This window comes from Chiloscyllium punctatum, chromosome 39 (genome assembly GCF_047496795.1).
Source record: "Chiloscyllium punctatum isolate Juve2018m chromosome 39, sChiPun1.3, whole genome shotgun sequence".
In the NCBI taxonomy this organism is placed as follows: domain Eukaryota; kingdom Metazoa; phylum Chordata; class Chondrichthyes; order Orectolobiformes; family Hemiscylliidae; genus Chiloscyllium; species Chiloscyllium punctatum.
In genome coordinates, this window is record NC_092777.1 from 13,740,315 (window position 1) to 13,762,578 (window position 22,264).

A 22,264-nucleotide genomic window follows, 5' to 3' on the forward strand; every position below is an offset into this window, starting at 1 on the left:
CTGTCAGGGTGGCACAATTTAATTATGGAACACATTCTTTTAGACTTCCTTGCAAACATGGTGCACCAGAAAACAGACAACTTTTATAAGAAATGGCAGCCCGTTTTGAATGATTTGGAAGCAGATCTGTCCGCCATTTTGATTAGGGCTATTGTCTCTCCCCATGGTGGTTTGGTTTAATAAGCCTAATGTCCTGAGAGGAAGAGTTTCGAGCAAACGTGAGTTTAATAATTGACGTTCTCGAACTGAGATCTATGGTCTTGTTACGCTGAACAGGGTCATTACGTATTTATTTATTTATTGATATGTAATGAGTGTAGTTGTGAATTCTTTTGGTTTATTGTTGTTATAATGCCTTATTTTCATACTTTTACAATTTTATAATTTTATAAAGAAAAATTATTTTCAATAAAAATATTTTTACAAAGACGCTCACCACTACCTTCTCAAGGGCAAGTAGGGACAGGCAATGAATGTTGGAGGCCCACTTCCCATTAAAAACATGAACACTGTGGACAAGATACACTATCCTATCTTGCATGTCTCATCCTCTTTGGAGCCTTATTTGAGCCCACCCGCCATCCACCAATATCTCACTGCCACTGAACAGTAGGTTGGGTAACCAGGTTTGGTTCTACTCTGATCAGTCCAATTGAACCTTAAGTGTCTCCAGCACATCCTTCCCCTAGTATCATTACCTCTGCAGTTCCCCTGGATGTGCACTCTATTTAGCCTGGAGAGGAAGCTTTACTCTGTATCCAACTCTATGCTATCCTTCTTGTCCTGGGTGTGATTAATTGGGAAAGTGCAGAGAGAGCCTTACACTATATCTAATTCCATGCTGTCTCTATCCTGAGAGTGTTTGATAGGGGACAGTGTAGAGTGAGCTTTACTCTGTACCTAACCCCATGCTGTCTCTGTCCTGGGAGTGTTTGATAGGGAACACTATAGAGAGAGCTTTACTCTGTGCCTAACCCCGTGCTGTCCCTGACTTTGCAGTGTTTGATAGGGACAGTATAGAGGAAACTTTACTCTGTATCTAACTCCATGTCCCTGTCCTCAGAGTGTTTATTGGGAAAGTGTAGAGGGAGCTTTACTCTCTATCTAACCCTATGCTGTTCCTTTCCTAGTAGTGTTTGATGGGGAAAGTGCAGAAGGAGGTTTTCTCTGTATCTAACCCCATGCTGTCCCTGTCCTGGGAGTGTTTTATCGAGAGAATGTAGAGGGAGCTCTACTCCGTATCTAATCTCATGCTATCCCAGTCCTTGGAGTGTTAGATGGGATCAGTGTATAGGAAGCTTTCCTCTGTCTCTAAACCCATGATGTCCCTATCCTGGGAGTGTTTGATGGGGACAGTGTAGAGGGGGCTTTACTCTGCATCTATCTCCATGCTGTGCCTGTGCTGTGCATGTTTTATGGGGACAGTGTGGAGAGCAGTTTGCTCTGTATATAACCCCGTGTTGTCCCTGTCCTGGGAGTGTTTGATAGGGGAAAGTGCAGAGGGAGTTTACTCTATAGCTCTAACCCTGTGCTGTATGGTTACTTTACATTGACTGGAAAGTCCTGGGGAGGGTCCTGCCAGAAACGTCGATTCTCCTGATCCTCTGCGGCTGCCTGACCTGCTGTGTTTCTTCCAGCTCCACACTTTATCAACTCTGTCATTCCAGTATCTGCGGTCCTTTCTCTCCCCATTGACTGGAAAGACAGCAGCTGGACTCAAAGGGTTAAGAGATACGTGTGAGACTGTTACTGGCTCCTCCCCAAAAGGTGTGACAAATCCTGCAGTGTTCCAGTCACTACATTTATCAGTCTCTATCAGACCAGAACATGCAACAGGCTGGCTGCACTGAACTGAAGCTAACTACTTACAAGATTCCATCTCCCAGTCTGCTAACAACTGGCAAAGCAAGATTTGGTTTCTCTCTAAGACATTTCATTGCAACAAATCAGTTGGAAGACCATTGTTGGCAAAGGTCCTACCCAGTTTATAGGAGCATTGATTCTCACTCTGTGCCAGGGACAAAATGCCAGGGCTCTTCTGGGGAGGCTGGAGGTTGACCTTCCGGAACTGGCTCCATGGACTGGTGCCCGATCAGCAGCCTGCCGAGGAGTTTGGCCCAGAGGTTTACGAACTGCATGTGAGGCAGCAGAAGAGGTAAGCGAGGTGCAGGAGCAACAGAGCGGGTATTACAAAAGGGCTTGGGGTTGAGCGTGCTGATGTCACCTTTTCTTCGGGATGAAGCCACTTTCTGTGGCTGCCAAGGCCGTCACCTGGCAAATCTGAGTCAGCCATGAACAGGGGCATGATCCATGCTGCCCCACTAGGAAGAAACCTAGAGGGGAAATGGTTAAGGCGGGGGGGGAAGAATGCCAAGTGTGTTTAGATGAATTGTCAGAGGCAAAGTTAAACAGGAAAGTAAGGAGTGAACAATCTGTCTTGGGGAGCAGACCCTCCCCTCTGGAGTTGTCAGGTTTGTTCTCTGATCCTGAGAGTGGAGCTCTGTAAGGTTTAGAGGCTGGAGGTTAAATTCTATTCTTCCACACCAGCAATGCAAGGCAATAGTGTCACCTTCTGTGTCTGCTCATTGAGCTGAGGAATCGGGTCCTTTCCTGAAAAACAAACCATACCTTCAGCTGGCCGAGCCCTCCCTGATCTCTCCACCTTGTGACCCTTCTCTGCTCCTTTATATACTCCTTAAAAACCTACCATTTTAATATCGCGTTGTTTTCTCTTGCCTTTTCTCTCGTCTGGTGTCAATCCTGTCTCATAGCACTGCCCTGAAGTGACAACTGAATGGATTCACAGGTTGATACTGGTGTGAGGGTTTGAGATCTTCAAACTTCAATATTGCATAGAGTCAGGCCCCCGGCATTGTCCTTGCAGGCCAGAAACTCGTTCTCGCAAGGCGGGCAAGGTCAGAGAGCAAGCGCAGGTGGCACTGGTGCCCCCATCCATCCCAACACACACAATGGCATTGATTGAAGACTAGAGTCAGGGCATTCCTTTATCACCCACCTCACAGTTGAGCCTGGTGAATGACAATTGCCCGTTGTGGAAGAAACTGGAAGTTTCTGTGCCAGTCAGATCTCCTCACGCCCCACCCCCTTCTTCACTGCGCCTGGCACAGTAAGTTAAATGTACAGACGAAAGCTGGGGAACGATACGGCGCGTCCATGTGCATTGTGTTTGCTTCAGAGTGTAACCCCATCCTTTCTGTCACAGACTCTGATCAACTCAGGGTACAGTTCCAGCACTGGTAGCATAAACTGTATGGAATATCGCTGCTTCTGTAAGATCTGGGTGTTGTTTTATCATCTTACCATCACACCTTTAAAACTAGCGATCAGGCAGCCCATCCTATAATGCCTCAGCTCATTTTGTGCAGGACACATGAGGCTGGGGGTGAGCACTATTTCCTATTTGTCAGTAGGTGTCAGCACTGAGCTATCTGACTTGTAGAAACAGAGAAACTGCAAAATCAACTAAAATCAACACATTCCACTTGTGAAAACTTAATTTTTGTTACAGGAACTGCCTGAATTATTGTTCATGCATAATTTTTTCTGAATTATTTTATTCAGGATACAACTGCCTGAACATTGTCCCATAAACATTCCCAGGACAGGGACAGCCTGGGGTTAGATACAGAGTAAAGCCCTATCTACATTGTACCCCTTCAAACACTCTCAGGACAGGGACAGCACAGGGTAAATCTCCCTCTACACTGTTCCTCCATCAAATACTCCCAGGACAGGGACAGCATGGGCTTAGATACAGAGTAAAGTTATCTCTACACTGGCCCATCAAACACTCCCAGGACAGGGACAACACGGGGTTAGATATAGAGTAAGCCTCCCTCTACACTGTCCCCATCAAATATTCCCAGGACAGGGACAGCATGGGCTTAGATACAGAGTAAAGTTATCTCTACACTGGCCCATCAAACACTCCCAGGACAGGGACAGCACGGGGTTAGATATAGAGTAAGCCTCCCTCTACACTGTCCCCATCAAATATTCCCAGGACAGGGACAGCATGGGGTTAGATACAGAGTAAATCTCCCTCTACACTGTTCCCCCAGCAAACACTCCCAGGACAGGGACAGCACGGGGTTAGATAGAGAGTAAAGCTACCTCCACACTGTCCCCATCAAACACTCCCAGGACAGGGACAGCAGGGAGTTAGATACAGAGTAAGCCTCCCTCTACAGTGTCTCCATCAAATGCTCACAGGACAGGGACAGCACAGAGTTAGATAGAGAGTAAAGCTACCTCTACACTGTCTCCAAAAAACGATTACAGGACAGGGACAGCACAGGGTTGGATACAGCTTAAAGCTCTGTCTACACTGTCCCCCGCCAAACATTCCCAGGACAGGGACAGCACGGGGTTAGATACAGCTTAAAGCTCTGTCTGCACTGTCCCCCGCCAAACATTCCCAGGACAGGGACAGCACGGGGTTAGATACAGGTTTATTGGGTTCAATTATGTATTTATTATCACGTGTACTTGTTATATGTATTTGTTACAAATACGGTGCAAAGTGCTGTATAATGTCACCACTGTCCAGCAGCATCTTAAAAACACAGGAAAAAAGATATAGAATATAAAGAAATAAATGTAAAAGTCCAACATTACAGTCCTTCTAGTTAAGTGCCTTAACCATGGGCCTGGATCCAGACTCTTCCTCCCTGATGTTGAGACCAGCATGAAGCAATTGGCTGGCCTTGAGCCCCTTCACCGCTGGAACCGTGGTGCTATATTGTGCTGCCATTTTACCTTCACTGACATCATCGTTAGTCCGTGTTGGGCTGGTCTTGACAATGCAACTTAAGACGGCCAGTCCCAAACTGGGCCCAAACATGACTCTGGTTAATACTGGATTAGTGGTGCTGGAAGAGCACAGCAGTTCAGGCAGCATCCAACGAGCAGCGAAATCGACGTTTCGGGCAAAAGCCCTTCCTGTTCAACAATCTGACAGCACAGAAACAGTGAAAGTCATGCACTGGGGCATTGCGCTGCTTGTGATCAACATATTAATATATTCACTCTGTCCCTATTGACAGGATCAACGAGTCACTTCTACATTTTGCAGCCAAAGAAAATAAAGACCAGGATATTTTTAAACTTGCTCAATGTCCTTCATTTAACCCTTTGGAAACAGGTGAGAAACATTGTTTTAAATCACAGAATTGTTTTGGCCCATTTGCCCTATCCTGTCTGCCCGGGATCTCTGAACGAGTGGTTCCAATCTCCAGCCTTTTCCACAGTATCCCTGGATAGGGTTCCTATTTAAATAATTTTCCAATATTCTTGAATTCCTCACTTGATCCTATCTCTGACATACTTCCAGACAGATACTCCCCCACCTATCAAATCACAATGTGAAAAATGTTTTTTCTCACTTCGCATTTGCCTCTTTTGCAAATTATTTAAAAAATATGCACTCTCATTTTCGATTCTTTTACAATTTCTCCCCATGCTTTTGAAAACTTTGATCAAATCACCCCTTGGCATTCTCCTCTTCAAACAGAACAGGCCCAATTTCTCCAATCTCTCCTCACAACTGACCTTTCTCATCCCTGGAACCATTTTCGGCAATCTCTGGATGCTTGATTTCACAGACATTGAAATTCCAGTAAGTTAGTTAAATACAGATCTCCCTTAAGAAATCCTTGGTGGGTTTCCTTAACAAACTCATATTGATCCAGGTGGCTATTAATCCTGGACCAAATTATTGTTTTTGAAAGTTTCACCACCTCTTAAGCTAAACTGGCCGGGTCCCCTCCATAACTGTTGGGCTTATTCTTGCCCCCTCTTGTTTCATTACCATGATATACTTGTGTAAGGTATGAATTGTCTGGTTAACACACAAAACCATACTTTTCACTGCATCTTGGTACATGACAATAATAAATGTGTGACCAGTAATAAATAGGGCAGCACGGTGGCTCAGTGGTTAGCACTGCTGCCTCACAGCGCCAGGGACCCGGGCTCGATTCCAGCCTCGGGTGACTGTGTGGAGTTTGCACATTCTCCCTGTGTCTGTGTGGGTTTCCTCCGGGTACTTCAGTTTCCTCCCACAATCCAAAAGATGTATAGATAAGATGGATTGGCCATGTTGAATCGCCCCATAGTGTGCAGGGATGTACAGGCTGAGTGGACTAGCTGGGAGATGTAGGGTGACAGGGATTGGGTCTGGGTGAGGTGAATGGCCTGCTCTTAAACTTTAGAAATTCTATGAAATTAAATCAAAATCTTCTCCACAGACAATTTATGTCCAAATTTCTATTTGTGATCCAACTTTGGCATAACATTGGAAATGCCTACATGAGCTGACTGTCACAAGATTTTGTTTAAATGCTGCACTCTCCTTGTGAATTGTCCTAATGGATCATAGAATCCTTACAAGTGTGGAAACAGGCCATTTGGCCCAACAAGTCCACACCGACCGTCCGAAGAATAACCAACACAGACCCATTCCCCTACCCTATTACTCAACATTTCCCCTAACTAAGAGAATGGGGAGAATGGGGGGTGGCACGGTGACTCAGTGGTTAGCACCTCACAGCACCAGGGTCCCAGGTTCAATTCCAACCTCAGGCAACTGTCTGTGTGGAGTTTGCACATTCTCCCCGTCTCTGAGTGGGTTTCCTCTGGGTGCTCTGGTTTCCTCCCACAGCCCAAAGATGTGCAGGTCAAGTGAATTGGCCACATGCTAGATTGCCCACAGTGTTAGGTTCATCATTCAGAGGGAAATGGGTCTGGGTGGGTTACTCTTCGGAGGGTCGGTGTGGACTGGTTGGGCCAAAGGGCCTGCTTCCACACTGTCTAATCTAATCTAATCTAATTCACATAACCTACACATCTTTGGACTGTGGACCACCTGGAGGAAACCCGTGCAGAATGTGCAAACTCCACACAGACAGTCGTCTGAGGCTAGTATTGAGCCCGGGTCCCTAGCACAATGAGGCAGCAGAACCAACCACTGAGCCACCGTGCTGTCTTAATGAGTGCAAGATGCAAACCTTCTTGTCTTTTTCAGCAATCCTCAAGTTCTGTACTGCTAAACACCAATTTGTACACCTTATTGAAATCTATAACATCCTGAAGAACTTGAAGGGGCAACACTGACTCTTTTGGGGGGGAGTGGGGGGAGACTGGAATTAGGGGGTACAATTTAAGAATAAGGTCTCGCTCTTTCAAGACAGAGATGATGAGAACTTTGTCCTCCCAGAGGGTCGTTGGGCTGTGGAGTTCTCTTTCTGAGGGAGCAGTCAAGGTTGGGCCATTGAACTGACCCAAGGTAGAGTTAGAATGAATTCCAATCGATAAAGGAGTCAAGGGTTATGAGGATCATACAGGAAGTGGAGTTTAGACTACAGCCTTAAGTAACCATAATCTTATCAAATGGCAGTCAAATTCCAGAGGGTTAAATGGTCTATTCCTGCTTCTAGCACCTTGTTTCTACATCCGACGGGCTTCCTCTTGCCATGGTGAGAACCAAAGGCGTTTATTATTCCATTCCCGAATGACCTTGAAGAGAAAGAGCTGCTCATCCTTCCAGAGTGCCAATGTCTCTATCAGGGGCTCTGTCAACTCTGCCTCTCCGTTGGATAAAAGATGGCTTCCCACCCACAGCACTGCAGCTCCTTCACAGCGATATGCTCTGTTTAGCAAAAGAGTTTTGCATTCTAAAGATCAGATTAGATTCCCTACAATGTGGAAACAGGCCCTTCAGTCCAACAAGTCCACACCGACCCTCCAAAGGGCAACCCACCCAGACCCATTCCCCTACATTTACCCCTGACTAATCCACCTAACATTACGGGCAATATAACGTGGCCAATTTACCTGACCTGCACATCTTTGGGCTGTGGGAGGAAACCAGAGCACCCAGAGGAAACCCACGCAGACACGGGGAGAATGTGCAAACTCCACACAGTTGCCCGAGGTGGGAATTAAACCTGTGTCCCTGGTGCTGTAAGGCAACAGTGCTAACCACTGAGCCACCGTGTCGTAAGATGTACATAGAGGGTCAGCTGATTAAACTATAAATCAATGCTCTATTTAACACATCTTCGGAACACTGGTGTTTATAGAAATATAGCTCAGCAAAAACTGGGATAGCTACAGAATGAGGCTACGCAGCTCGGAGAGTCTACCCTGCCATTCTGATGTGGAGGAGAAAGTGAGGACTGCAGATGCTGGAGATCAGAGCTGAAAAAGTGTTGCTGGAAAAGCGCAGCAGGTCAGGTAGCATCCAAAGAGCAGGAGAATCGACGTTTCGGGCATCAGCCCCTCTTCAGGAAGAAGGGCTGATGCCCGAAACATCGATTCTCCTGCTCCTTGGATGCTGCCTGACCTGCTGCACTTTTCCAGCAACACATTTTCAATTCTGATGTGAAGGGCTGATCTCGACCTTTTTACCCACTTTTTGGGTTATCCCAAACATCTTTCGCTGCGTAATTATTTGCTGTCCTTTGAACAGATTTGAAATGTTAGAGACAGTATTACATCTGATAATCCCAGTGCAACATCTCAATAGAGAGCAATGCACAGTTACTTTTACAGAAAGCATGTGTCAGATTTGATGAGCAAGTTTGAAAATGGCTTCTCCAAGACTATTCACAATGCCCAGCGGTGAAAGTAGGATGAAAGATACATCGAGCTTTCCTTGTGCCACTTCCTTCAGTACCCGCAGTCCAGCTCCTAACCCAACCTCTGTTGTTTGAATAGATTACTAGGTAAAGTTGAGGGTATTCATGGTTTCTCATGTTATACTGTTACCCCCTGTCATTGCTAATCCCAAACCTTTTGAATTCGACCATAACAACATATTGCAATTTTAAATACCAGCAATATTTTCCTTACTGTAACTCTCCCTCCAGTTGCTGTGACCAACAGCCTATCTCTTAAAAGTTTGAATTGTAGCAAACATTTTATTTCAATATTATTCAACCAGTGTGTTTATTTGAAGATATGTATAGACCTTCCTGTGGAGTACAGCACCCACTACAGTCCTGAAATTCCTCTTTCTCAGATCTCAGATCACAATAGTAACCAATTCAGTCCACATCCATGCTGTATGTTCCTTAGAATTAAAACCAACAAGAAAAGGTAACTACTTTCTTGCATCCTTACATAATACGAGCTAGTATGAGCCAAGCCAGAGTGCAGATGCAAACAAAAAGTAGAAGTTGCTGGAGACACATATGAGGTCTGGCAGCATTTGTAGTGGGTGAGAGAGAGAGAGAGAGAGAGAGCAAACATTTCAAGTTCAGTTCATTATGAAGAAGAGTTGTAGAATCCCTACAGTGTGGAAGCAGGCCATTCAGCCCATCGGTTCCAAACCAACCCTCTGAAGAGGATCCCACCCAGACCCAACCGCAGCCCCCCACCCCATAACCTCACATTTCGCATGGCTAACCCACCTAGCTTGTATAGCCCTGGACACTGTAATGTAGCCAAGCCACCTGACCTGCACATCTTTGGACTGTGGGAGGAAACCGGAGGAAACCCACACAGACACGGGGAGAATGTGCAAAACTCTACAAACAGTCAACCACGAGTTGAATTGAACCCGCATCCCTGGTGCTTTGAGACAGCAGTGCCAACCATGGAGCCACCATATCAAGCTCAAAATGTGAACTCTGTTTCTCTCTCAACAGACCTGCTGAGTTTCTATGGCACTTTCTGTATTTGTTTCAGATTTCCAGCATACAGTGTTCTTTGTTTTGTTTTACTCAGGGCTTAAATGTCTGTTGATAACCCATCCACAGAAATGGAAACAAAAGTCAAGAAGGACTGTGAAGAATTGGAGTGGAGCTATGGGTTAGGGTGAAGTTCTCAAGTCTCATTTCCCTTTATGTCACAGTAAACCGGTCACCACTGCTGCCCATCCTGCTGTCATAAATAAAGATGGTTACCTATCCCTGAAACCTCAGGAGTGTTACTGTGGAAGAAACACTAGTACTAATCTATAACCATGGAGGTCTCACAGTCTAGTATTGACGTCTTTACTTTTGGACGAGGAAATCCCAGCCCTGCTCCCACTCCAAGACTCATTGGCTGTGGAGGCGGGTCTGTACTGTGACTAGAAACACAGGGTCAGCCTGATAAATCCTTCCAATACTCCTGATAACAGGAAGTAAGAGTGTGAGAGTCTCCGGTCAGCTATCTTAGAGAAGGCAATGACAACTACCTTGCCCACAAGTGGGGTCCAATCGAATGGAAGTCTATGACCAAGCCATTGATCATGAGATTGGTCATAAAGGACAGACTGTAGCGTCTCATCACCCTCCCCAAGAGGCGAACATTGAATCACTGTACTTTGTCTTAGCTGTTTCTTTGCTCAGGGCTCCCCCTACCAGCTTCACTAAATCCCATCACAAATTTCCTTTTCACTCTATCTCTGCAGGTATAATGGGGGAGACAGCATTGCATGTAGCTGCGACGTACAATGCTAACAGGGCAGCAATCGCTCTCCTTGATGTGGCTCCTGAGCTCATGAACATTCCAATCTCCGGCGAGCTCTACGCAGGTAGTAGCTGGTTTAGCTTTGTATCAGTCTCAGGGTGAGTCAGCATGGTACTCTGTAGGAAATTCAAAAATAAGCAATATGAATCCCTACACATGCACAATACTCAGAGAGGAATGGGCAATGGGCTGTGAATAGGAAATGGGGAGGATGGGCAGTGGGTGGAGGATGGGGAATGGGCAGTGAGTGGGGGGTGGGGAATGAGCTGTGAGCGGGAAATGGGGGGAATGGGCAGTGAGTGGGGGACGGACAGTGAATGGGAGTGGGCTGTGAGTGGAGGATGGCTGTGAGTGGGGGAATGGACCGTGAGTGGATGACTGGCTGTGAGTGGGGGACTGGGCTGTGAGTGGGGGACTGGGCAGTGAGTGGGGGAATGGGCAGTGAGTGGGGGAATGGGCAGTGAGTGGGGGAATGGGCAGTGAGTGGGGGAATGGGCAGTGACTGGGGGATGGGCAGTGAGGTGGGGTCTGGGCAGTGAGTGGGGGGTGGGCAGTGAGTGGGGGGTGGGCTGTGAGTGGGGGGATGGGTGTGAGTGGGAAATGGGCAGTGAGCGGGGGATGGGCGTTGAGTGGGGGATGGGCTGTGAGTGGGGGATGCGCTGTAAGTGGGTTGGGCTGTGAGTGGGGGTGGGCTGTGAGTATCTTACAGGATGTGTGCTTTTGCCTGTTGTATCTATTGATGTTTATTGAGTGAATTTGGAAATGTGGGAAATGATTTTGTCCAAAACAGGGGAAACAGCCCTTCACATCGCTGTGGCAAATGGGAATGTGAGTCTGGTGACAGAATTGGTAAGTCGGCGAGCTGATGTAGTCACACCTCGTGCAACTGGGACCTTCTTCCGAAAAAACAGCAAGAGTATAATTTATTATGGTGAGTGTAGCATCATCGAGAGAGCTTCCAGCATACTGATGATTCGGGAGTCTGCTTGTATCTACCTCACACTGGAATTTCCAGCTGATAAGATGGCCTACTGGTATGCCAATAATTGTCCCTTTTAAATTCAGTAAAAACGCTTTGCATCAAATTGTACCTTGAACGAGGAAAATACACAAAGGCATCTCACAACAACATGAACTCAACTTGGTGCTGAGTTCATAAAAAAGGTGATATTCAAACAATTCACATCCGAAAGAAAAATGAGAGGCAGACATATGTGACAGTTCAGGCAGGATTCACTGTGTTTAAAGTCAGGTCAGCAGTATCCACTGTAAGGCCAGCTCAGTTTGCACCTGTACCTAATTCTGCAAACCTGCTCCACCACCGATGCTCAGTAGCAGCAGTGTGTACCATCCCCAAGATGCACTGCAGTTACTCACCAAGACAGCAACTTCCAAACCCATGACCACTTACATCTAAAAGATCAAGGGGGGCAGATACATGGGAACACCATCCCCTCGAGTCCACTCACCAACATGAAATGGAAATTTATCGCTGTCCCTTCAGTGTGACTGGATCCTGGAATTCCCTCCCTAATGGTATTGTGGGTCTACCTACAGCACGTGACTGCAGCGGGTCAAGAAGGCAGCTCACCACCACCTTCTCAAGGGGAACTCGGGACAGGCAATAAATGCTGGTCACTCAGCGACGCCCACATCCCACAGAAGGTGTATTTTAAAATACCATGTTATGATTATTTTTATGGGATTGACGATTTTACATGACACATAGAAATTGATTCTCCTCAGTGTGTTCCCATAGCCGAGGTAGATATGAACAAGGTAAATGGACTTTATTCCAAGAGGGCTTGTGTGTAGGCGTAAGGATGTCCTACAATTAAACAGAGCCCTGGTCATATTGGAGGTTTGTGTATAATTTTGGTCTCCTTGCCATTGGGATATAGTTGCCATTGAAGGAGTAGAGTAAAGTCTTGCCAGTCTGATGCCTGGTGTGATTGTCCTAACAGGGGTCCAAAGGCGTTCAATGTCCTTTTTGATACATTATTATGGTTAATCTTTTTAAGAGCAAAATTCCAGATTTTCACTCCTGTTAAAGTTCCAGATTTTCACTCCTGTTAAATGGCATAAGGCTTAATCCAAAATGATATCACTTGGTTTGACACATGCTTTTTAACTGCAAAAATATACTTCATTCATAGAAAGAAATCTTTGGCACACGTACACTTAATGTCTTTACAGACAGGGAGAAAATTAATTCTTTGACGTTCATCATTCTCTGTATTTACAGTAAACCTCTTGGCACTTAGCAGAGACCTTCCTAGGAATTGCTTAAACAGAGCCATTTCCACCCACTGTGTACATTGTGTTTCCTTCAGTTGGTGATCGAGACCTTATTTCTTTGTCCAGGTGAGCACGTGCTGTCCTTCGCTGCTTGTCTTGGGAATGCAGAGATCATTCGGATTCTGGTTGAAAATGGGGCAGACATTAGGGCACAGGACTACCTCGGTAAGAGTCAGAACACGGCACCCTTCAATTTGATTTCGCTGTTCACCCGCAGGAAGATGACTTGATAAAACTGTGCCTTAGAGTGACAGGTCAAGACTTCCAGGGATGCTTCGCATGTTTGCATTGTTGTTGGCCTTCTGGCCTAACCTGTGACTCCGGACCCACACCAATGTGATTGGCCGCCTCTGGGCAATGCGGGATGGGTTAGAAATGTTGGCCAAGCCTGCGACGCCCACGTCCCATGGTCAGATAAGACTCTATCTGTAGTTGATCTTCTTAGCAGTGACTACAACTTCCCTGTTTTCTTGAAAGGCTCAAAGCGTTAATGAGCGGTCTGTCCTCTCTCTGACTTACCCAGATTCCCAATTCTTTTTAAATTTAACTTGAAGGGATCTCCCCAGCGGCTGAACGTTCAGCTTCCCAGCTCCCTCCCCCACCATCGCTATTCTTCCTGACTGGAATTATGAATGGGTCGGGTTATTGAGAGCACTTTTACCTTTCCCCCTCACCCCAACATACTTTCACTGTCGTTTATGCTGGGACTGATAGCTTTGCGATTTTCCTTTAGCTCTGAGAGAGTACCACACTGTCAGAGAATCAGTACCACACTGCCACGCTCTCAGATGAATCTGCCCTCTCATATGGACATAAAAACGTGCCATGACACAATTCGAAAGGACAGCAGTGGAGATCTTTCCATTGTCCTGTGCAATAAAGTTCCTCAATGATCATCCCACAATAGATTGTCTGACTATTCTCACATTGCTGTTTAAGGAAATAGGAACAGAAAGTGCTGGATCAATGCAATATGGCCGGCTGTATCTGGAGACAGAGAGAGAAAGAGAGAGAGAGAGAGCTCAGTGGTTAGCACTGCTGCCTCACAGCATCAGGGTCCCCGGTCTCAGGGTCTCGGGTGACTGACTGTGTGGAGTTTGCACATTCTCCCCGTGTCTGCATGGGTTTCCTTCGGGTGCTTTGGTTTCCTCCCACAGTCCAAAGATGTGCAGGTCAGGTGAATCGGCCATGCTAAATTGCCTGTAGTGTTAGGTGCATCAGTTAGAGGGAAATGGGTCTGGGTGGGTTACTCTTCGGAAGGTCGGTGTGGACTTGGGCCTGTTTCCATGCTGTAGGGAATCTAATCTTTTTAAAAAAGTTAATGTTTAGAGTCATAGAGATGTACAGCATGGAAACAGACCCTTCGGTCCAACCTGTCCATGCTGACCAGATATCCCAACCCAATCTAGTCCCACGTGCCAGTACCCGGCCAATATCCCGCCAAACCCTTCCTATTCATATACTCATCCAGATGCCTTTTAAATGTTGCAATTGCACCAGCCTCCACCACTTCCTCTGGAAGCTCATTCCATACATGCCTCCGATGCTCCAGGGAAAACAGCCTCAGCCTGTTCAGCCTCTCCCTATAGCTCAAACCCTCAACCCTGGGAACATCCTTGTAAATCATTTCTGAACCCTTTCAAGTTTCACAATATCTTTCCAATAGGAAGGAGACCAGAATTGCACACAATATTCCAAAAGTGGCCTAGCCAATGTCCTGTACAGCCGCAACATGACCTCCCAACGCCTGTACTCAATACTCTGACCAATAAGGGAAAGCATACCAAACGCCTTCTTCACTATCCTATCTACCTGCGACTCTCCAAATTACTCTTCTTTGGGATTGAAGGGAGGTGGAAATGTGATGGGTGCTGTGCAGGTGAGAAAAAGGGCAGGAGTTTTTAGAACAGAAGGGAAGGTTAGGGTGAGGTGACAGGGTGAGGGAAGATTAAACATTAATGTTGTCATTGGAGCAAACGATAATAGTTGTAGTGAAGGTTGTGGTCCAGAGTAGTGTTAATAGCGGAATAATGTTCACCTCTGACTGAAAGCAAAAACAGGAAAAAGAGACTTAGACAGCGGGGAAGAAGTATCAAAATGGAGGTCAGATTTCATGGTCTGAAGTAGTCAAGCTCAGTGTTCATATAATTATAAACTTTTTACATCATGGCAAAAACACCCTTCAGCCCATCAAGTCTGTGCTGGCTGGTTGTCAAGCATCTATCAATTCTAATCCCATTTTCCAGCACTTGGTCCATATGCTATGGTGTTTTAAGTGCTCACCTAAATATTCTTAAATGTTTTGAGGATTTTCATGTTCACTCCTCTTTTACACAATGAGTTCCAGATAAGCACAACCCTCAAATCCTTCCTCAAATCCCCTCTGTACCTCTGACAGCTGACAGTTCACCTTCTTCCTGTGAATGCAATAACGAGGTAGCAGCTCTGCAAAAGACTGGGCACCCACTGGCTGGTTGGAGATGAGAGTCAGAGAAGGGAGGTCAGAGATTTCTCACGCCTTCAATGCTGATGTGCCCTTTTCTCAGGTAACACAGTTCTGCATGTTCTCGTGCTCCAGCCTAAAAGGCCCTTCATCCCAAAGATGTACGATGTAATTCTGTCCTATGACAAGCCAGAGAACGAGACTGCAGTTGACATGATCGTCAACAGGAATGGACTGACTCCCATCAAACTTGCAGCGGACCGAGGAAACATTCAGGTCAGCAACTTCAGTATCCCTTTCGATTGCCCCCCTGCACATTTGTCTCCTATTCTCGCCTTGTGCCTTTGAAATCTGGTTCCATGGATGTTGCCATGTTCCGTCATTTTACCCCAGTTGTTGCTCTTTGCATTTGAACCTAGCACCGGGAGGCCATTCAACTGTGCAGGCAGCACTGCAAAGTTTGACCAAAATCCCCAAGAGAGGGATGACTCCAATCAGGATTCATTTTATCCCTTTTCCAGAGCAATACAACTGAATAAAAAAACAAAGCAGTTATGGTAAACAGAGTTTCCACAACTTTGGTGAACTCATATTGCAACAAAATATGTAGAGGAGACGGCGAAGGTAAAAGTAAGATTCTCCAAGGTGACACGAAAACTGAGAGACTGTAAGCTGACAGCTAGGTCATCATGGGAGCTGCATGTTTGAATCTTCATGTATTTGCACTCGTCAAAGGGATAGGTCAGAGAGATGAAGGAATGACAGACGGTCTGTTACACAAAGAGCAGATTAATGTCCCAGAAAGGAGCTTGCACTCGTTTAGCATTTCAACAAAATGCAGAAGAGTTTGAGAGTTGATCAATGAAGTGAAGGAGGAAGTGTTGAATCTTGATGCTCTGGCCATCATGGGGCAGGCTTGAGAGAACAGGCGACCTGGCCATCCGTCCTGTATGTTGGTGTGATAGTGACAGACTGTCCATTTCCATCGTTCCCCATTTCTATTCCCGTTAACATCTCCTTCAGTTGAGCTTTGACGCAGTTGCGTTTTCTTTCAGATGTTCCAGCACCTGTTGCAAAAGAAGGAACACAATGTGCAGCGACCCTATGGCCCAGTGACCACCACTTACTATGACCTCTCAGAGATCGATTCATGGAGTGATGACCTCTCTGTGCTGCAGCTTGTGGTTTCCAGTCAAAACAAGGAGGTAACTGGGAAAGCGCTGGGAGAGGAGACCTGTTAGGGAAATTGGGAGTAATAAAGGAAAGAAAACAGTACCAATACATTTCCTCTCCCCTGTCTCACTGCACAGGCCCTGAAGATCCTCCGCCTATCCCCCATGAAGGAACTCCTCCAGTTAAAGTGGAATAGCTACGGGATGTATTATTTTCGACTCCTGGCATTCTTGTATCTAGTCTACATCACCATCTTCACCTTCTGCTGTGTCTATCGCCCACTTAAACCAAGGCCTGACAATGCCACCAGTGAGAGGGACACCACATTGTATGTTGAGAGAACACTGCAGGTCAGTACATAGCACCACACCTCACATAACCCGCCCACCCTCAATATACTCTTATTAAGAATCAAAGTTACCTGATTTTAAATGGCTCAATTTGGTGTCAGCACCAATTTAGTGGAAGGCCAAAAAAAAGATGCAGGTATAGTGGATGGGGGACATATTGAGGAACATTGGGTGATGTAGACAGCGATACTGTTCAGCTAACAGAAGGGCTGGAGCTCTGTATGTAAACAGAGGAAGAAACATCGACTAGGGGGATACTGCAATTTAACAAGGTACAGTTAGGGAAACAGCAGACTGCACAGAGGTACGCCATTTCACAAACTTGTCTCAGGCTTTCGCAGCTTGTTCTGTCAACCAAGAGCCTTAAATAAGACAAGCATTACTGCGTGTAGCCTCATTGTGTACACACTGGGGAACCATGGGATCTACAGAGGTACACACTGGGGAACCATGGGATCTACAGAGGTACACACTGGGGAACCATGGGATCTACAGAGGTACACACTGGGGAACCATGGGATCTACAGAGGTACACACTGGGGAACCATGGGATCTACAGAGGTACACACTGGGGAACCATGGGATCTACAGAGGTACACACTGGGGAACCATGGGATTTACAGAGGTACACACTGGGGAACCATGGGATCTATAGAGGTACACACTGGGGAACCATGGGATCTACAGAGGTACACACTGGGGAACCATGGGATCTACAGAGGTACACACTGGGGAACCATGGGATCTACAGAGGTACACACTGGGGAACCATGGGATCTACAGAGGTACACACTGGGGAACCATGGGATCTATAGAGGTACACACTGGGGAACCATGGGATCTATAGAGGTACACACTGGGGAACCATGGGATTTACAGAGGTACACACTGGGGAACCATGGGATCTATAGAGGTACACACTGGGGAACCATGGGATCTACAGAGGTACACACTGGGGAACCATGGGATCTACAGAGGTGCACACTGGGGAACCATGGGGAACTGTAGTTTATATAGATGTACATACTGGAAAGCAGTAGGTTATATAGATTACACACTGGGGAACAGTAGGTTATACAGAGGTACACATTGGGGAACAGTGAGTTATATAGAGGTATACACTGGGGAACAGCGGGTTATATAGAATTACACACTGGAGAACAGAGAGTTATATATATTACACACTGGGGAACTGTAGTTTATATAGATGAACATACTGGAGAGCAGTAGGTTATATAGATTACACACTGGGGAACAGTAGGTTAGAGGTACATACTGGGAAACAGTAGGTTATACAGAGGTACACATTGGGGAACAGTGAGTTATATAGAGGTATACGCTGGGGAACAGCGGGTTATATAGAATTACACACTGGGGAACAGCAGGCTATTTAGAGGTACACACTGGGAAATGTTGGGTTATATCAAAGTTAACACTGGGGAACAGTGCGTTATATAGATCACACACAGGGGAACACTGGATTATATAGAGGTACACGATATGGAACAGTGCATTATATAGAGGTAGATATTGGGGAACAGTGGGCTATATGCAATACACACTGAGGAACAGTGGGTTATATAGAGGTACACACTGGGGAACAGTGGGTTATATAGAGGTACACACTGAGGAACAGTGGGTTATATAGAGGTACACACTGGGGAACAGTGGGTTATATAGAGGTACACGATATGGAACAGTGCATTATATAGAGGTAGATATTGGGGAACAGTGGGCTATATGCAATACACACTGAGGAACAGTGGGTTATGTAGAGTACACACTGGGGAACAGTGGGTTATGTAGAGTACACACTGGGGAGCATTAGGTTATATACTGGTACACACTGAGGAACAGTGGGTTATATAGAGGTACACACTGGGGAACAGTGAGTTATATAGAGTACACACTGGGGAACAGTGGGTTAGATAGAGGTACACACTGGGGAACAGTGGGTTAGATAGAGGTACACACTGGGGAACAGTGGGTTATGTAGAGTACACACTGGGGAGCATTAGGTTATATACTGGTACACACTGAGGAACAGTGGGTTATATAGAGTACACACTGGGGAACAGTGAGTTAGATAGAGGTACACACTGGGGAACAGTGGGTTATATAGAGTACACACTGGGGAACAGTGGGTTATATAGAGTACACACTGGGGAACAGTGAGTTAGATAGAGGTACACATTGGGGAACAGTGGGTTATGTAGAGTACACACTGGGAAACAGTAGGTTATATAGATGTACACACTGGGGAACACTGGATTATATAGATGTAGACACTGGGGAACACTGGGTTATATAGAGGTACACACTGAGGAACAGTGGGTTATGTAGAGTACACACTGGGAAACAGTAGGTTATATAGATGTACACACTGGGGAACACTGGATTATATAGATGTAGACACTGGGGAACACTGGGTTATATAGAGGTACACACTGAGGAACAGTGGGTTATGTAGAGTACACACTGGGAAACAGTAGGTTATATAGACGTACACACTGGGGAACACTGGTTTATGTAGATTACACAATGGGGCACACTGGGTTATATAGAGGTGTACACTGGGAAACAGTGGGTTATATAGAATTACACACTGGGGAACAGCAGGCTATTTAGAGATACACACTGGGAAACGTTGGGTTATATAGAAGTTAACACTGGGGAACAGTGCATTATATAGATTACACACAGGGGAACACTGGATTATATAGAGGTACACGATATGGAACAGTGCGTTATATAGAGGTAGATATTGGGGAACAGTGGGTTATATAGAGGTATACACTGGGGAACACTGAATTATATAGAGGTACACACTGGGGAACAGTGGCTTATGTAGATTACACACTGGGGAACACTGGGTTATATAGAGGTGTACACTGGGAAACAGTGGGTTATATAGAGGTACACACTGGGGAACAGTGGTTTATATAGAGGTACACACTCAGGGGCAATAGGTTATATAGAGGTACACACTGGGGAACACTGGGTTATGTAGAGTACACACTGGGGAACAGTGGGTTATATAGAAGTTAACACTGGGGAACAGTGGGTTATATAGAGGTACACACTGGGGAACAGTGGGTTATAAAGAGGTACGCTCTGGGGAACAGTGGGCTATGTAAATTAGACATTAGGTTATATAGATGAACACACTGGGGAAGAGTGGGTTATATAGAGGTACACACAGGGGAACAGTGGGTTATATAGAGTACACATTGGGGATCAGTGAGTTATATAGAGGTATGAACTGGGGAACGGAGGGATACTTAGATCACACACTGGGGAACATTGGGTTATAAAGAGGTACATACTGGGGAACATTGGGTTATAAACAGGTATATACTGGGGAACATTGGGTTATATAGTGGTACACACTGGGGAACACTGGTTTATGTAGATTATACACTGGGGAACACTGGGTTATATAGATCACACACAGAGCAACATTGTGTTTTATAGAGGTACACTCTGGGGAACAGTGGGATACATAGAGTACACACTGGGGAATACAGGGTGATATAGATTACACACTGGGGAACAGGGGTTTATATAGATTAACACAGAGGAACAGGGGGTTATATAGAGGTACACACAGGGAACATTGGGTTATATGGAGGATACACTGAGAGACACTGGGCTACATAGAGGTACACACTGGCGAACAGTGGGTTATATCGATTACACACTGGAGAGTAGTAGGTTATTTAACCTACAACAGGGGAACAGTGGATTATACAGAAGTACACACTGGGGAACAATGGGTTATATAGAGGTACATACTGACGAACAGTGGGTTACATCGATTACACACTGGAGAACAGTAGGTTATTTAACGTACAACAGGTGAACAGTGGATACTATATACGTACACACTGGGGAACAGTGGGTTATATAGAGTACACACTGGGGATCAATGGGTTATATAGATTACACATTGCGGATCAGTGGGTTATATAGAGGTACACACTGGGGAACAGTGGGTTATATAGAGTTACATGCTGGGTAACAGTGGATTATATAGTGGATAAAAGACACACAATGGGGAAGAGTAGGATATATTGAGGTACACACTGGGGAACAGGGGGTATATAGAGATACACACTGGGGACCATTGGGTTATATAGATTACAAACTGGGGAACAGTAGATTATATAGATTACACACTGGGAAACAGTGGGTTATATAGAGGTACACACTTGGGAACAATGGGTTATATAGATTACACACTGGGGAACAGTAGGTTATATAGATTACACACTGGGGAACAGTGGATTATATAGAGGTACACACCGGGGAACAATGGGTTGTATAGAGATACACATTGGGGGTCAGTTGGTTGTATAGAGGTACACACTGGGGAACAGTGGGTTATATACAGGTGCACACTTTGGAACAGTATAGAGTACACAATGGGGAAAAGTGGGTTACATAGAGGTACACCCTGGGGAACTGTGAGTTATATAGAGGTACACACCGGGGAACAATGGGTTATAAAGAGGTACACACTGGGGAGGAGTGGGTTGTATAGAGGTACACTCTGGGAAACAGTGGGTTATATAGAGGTACACACTGGGGAACTGTGAGTTATATAGAGGTACACACTGGGGAACAGTGGGTTATATAGAGGTACACACTGGGGAACTGAGTTATATAGAGCTACACACTGGGGAACAGTGGGTTATATAGAGGTACACTCTGGGAAACAGTGGGTTATATAGAGGTACACACTGGGGAACAGTGGATGATGTAGATGTATGCATTCAGAAACAGTGGGTTATATGGATGTGGAGAGATGGCGAGATTGAGGAAAAGGAAGAATTACCCTGACAGCTTGAGAAGTAGAAGAGGTGAAAGCTATTAGCTGTTGTCACGGACTGTATAAAGTCACCCTGATTGCCAACGTATTAAGACATGGCAGCAGGTGAGTGACAGATTGGTGCTTTAGATTTCCTCAACCTTGGAGCTCAGTGCAATCGGGCTGGGCAACCAAAATCCAGAAACATTTTGTTAAATGTTCAAAGACCCCTTGTTATGTTACTTCCTCGGTATCTTAGTTGAAATGTCTCGATTTCCAGATATTTTCCTGAGACCACCAGAAGGTGATACTGAAACTAATGATAAAGTGCAGTCTCTTATCCAATCTGTACCAACTAAACTAGAAGGAACAGCCATACTCCTACCCTCCACCTATCCAAATTGATTAGTTAGTCCCAAAAGCAGTAGTTATACACCCAACTGGCCTCACTTTCCTCTCTCCTAACCTGATTCATGAGGGCATTGTTAAAAGGCGATATCACTGATGATTGCTCATATTGACATTCCATGAGAATTGATTTGGTTATGATGATCGCAATGATCAAGCAATGGTGTGTGGTGAATGAGGGAGATTCTAGAGATTTTGCCAATTCCTATATAACCAACTGTTGCCCCGTGTAAACCTCTATGTAATCGACTGTTTCCCAGTGTGTAATCTACATTACCCACTCTTATCCTATGGACCTGTACT

General features: G+C 45.6%; 1 protein-coding gene across 1 annotated transcript in view; it reads left to right on the forward strand.

The window, feature by feature from the left end:
* The first annotated feature begins 1,873 nt into the window (after positions 1–1,873).
* trpv6 (transient receptor potential cation channel, subfamily V, member 6) overlaps positions 1,874–22,264 on the forward strand; it is a 40,201-nt gene continuing 19,810 nt past the window's right edge. Inside the window, exons 1-8 of the mRNA XM_072558212.1 lie at positions 1,874–2,155; positions 5,067–5,164; positions 10,421–10,543; positions 11,270–11,410; positions 12,844–12,942; positions 15,324–15,496; positions 16,276–16,425; positions 16,531–16,743. Coding sequence (XP_072414313.1) covers positions 2,025–2,155; positions 5,067–5,164; positions 10,421–10,543; positions 11,270–11,410; positions 12,844–12,942; positions 15,324–15,496; positions 16,276–16,425; positions 16,531–16,743 — 1,128 coding nt within the window. The 5' untranslated portion in view covers positions 1,874–2,024. The remainder of the gene's footprint in view (positions 2,156–5,066; positions 5,165–10,420; positions 10,544–11,269; positions 11,411–12,843; positions 12,943–15,323; positions 15,497–16,275; positions 16,426–16,530; positions 16,744–22,264) is intronic.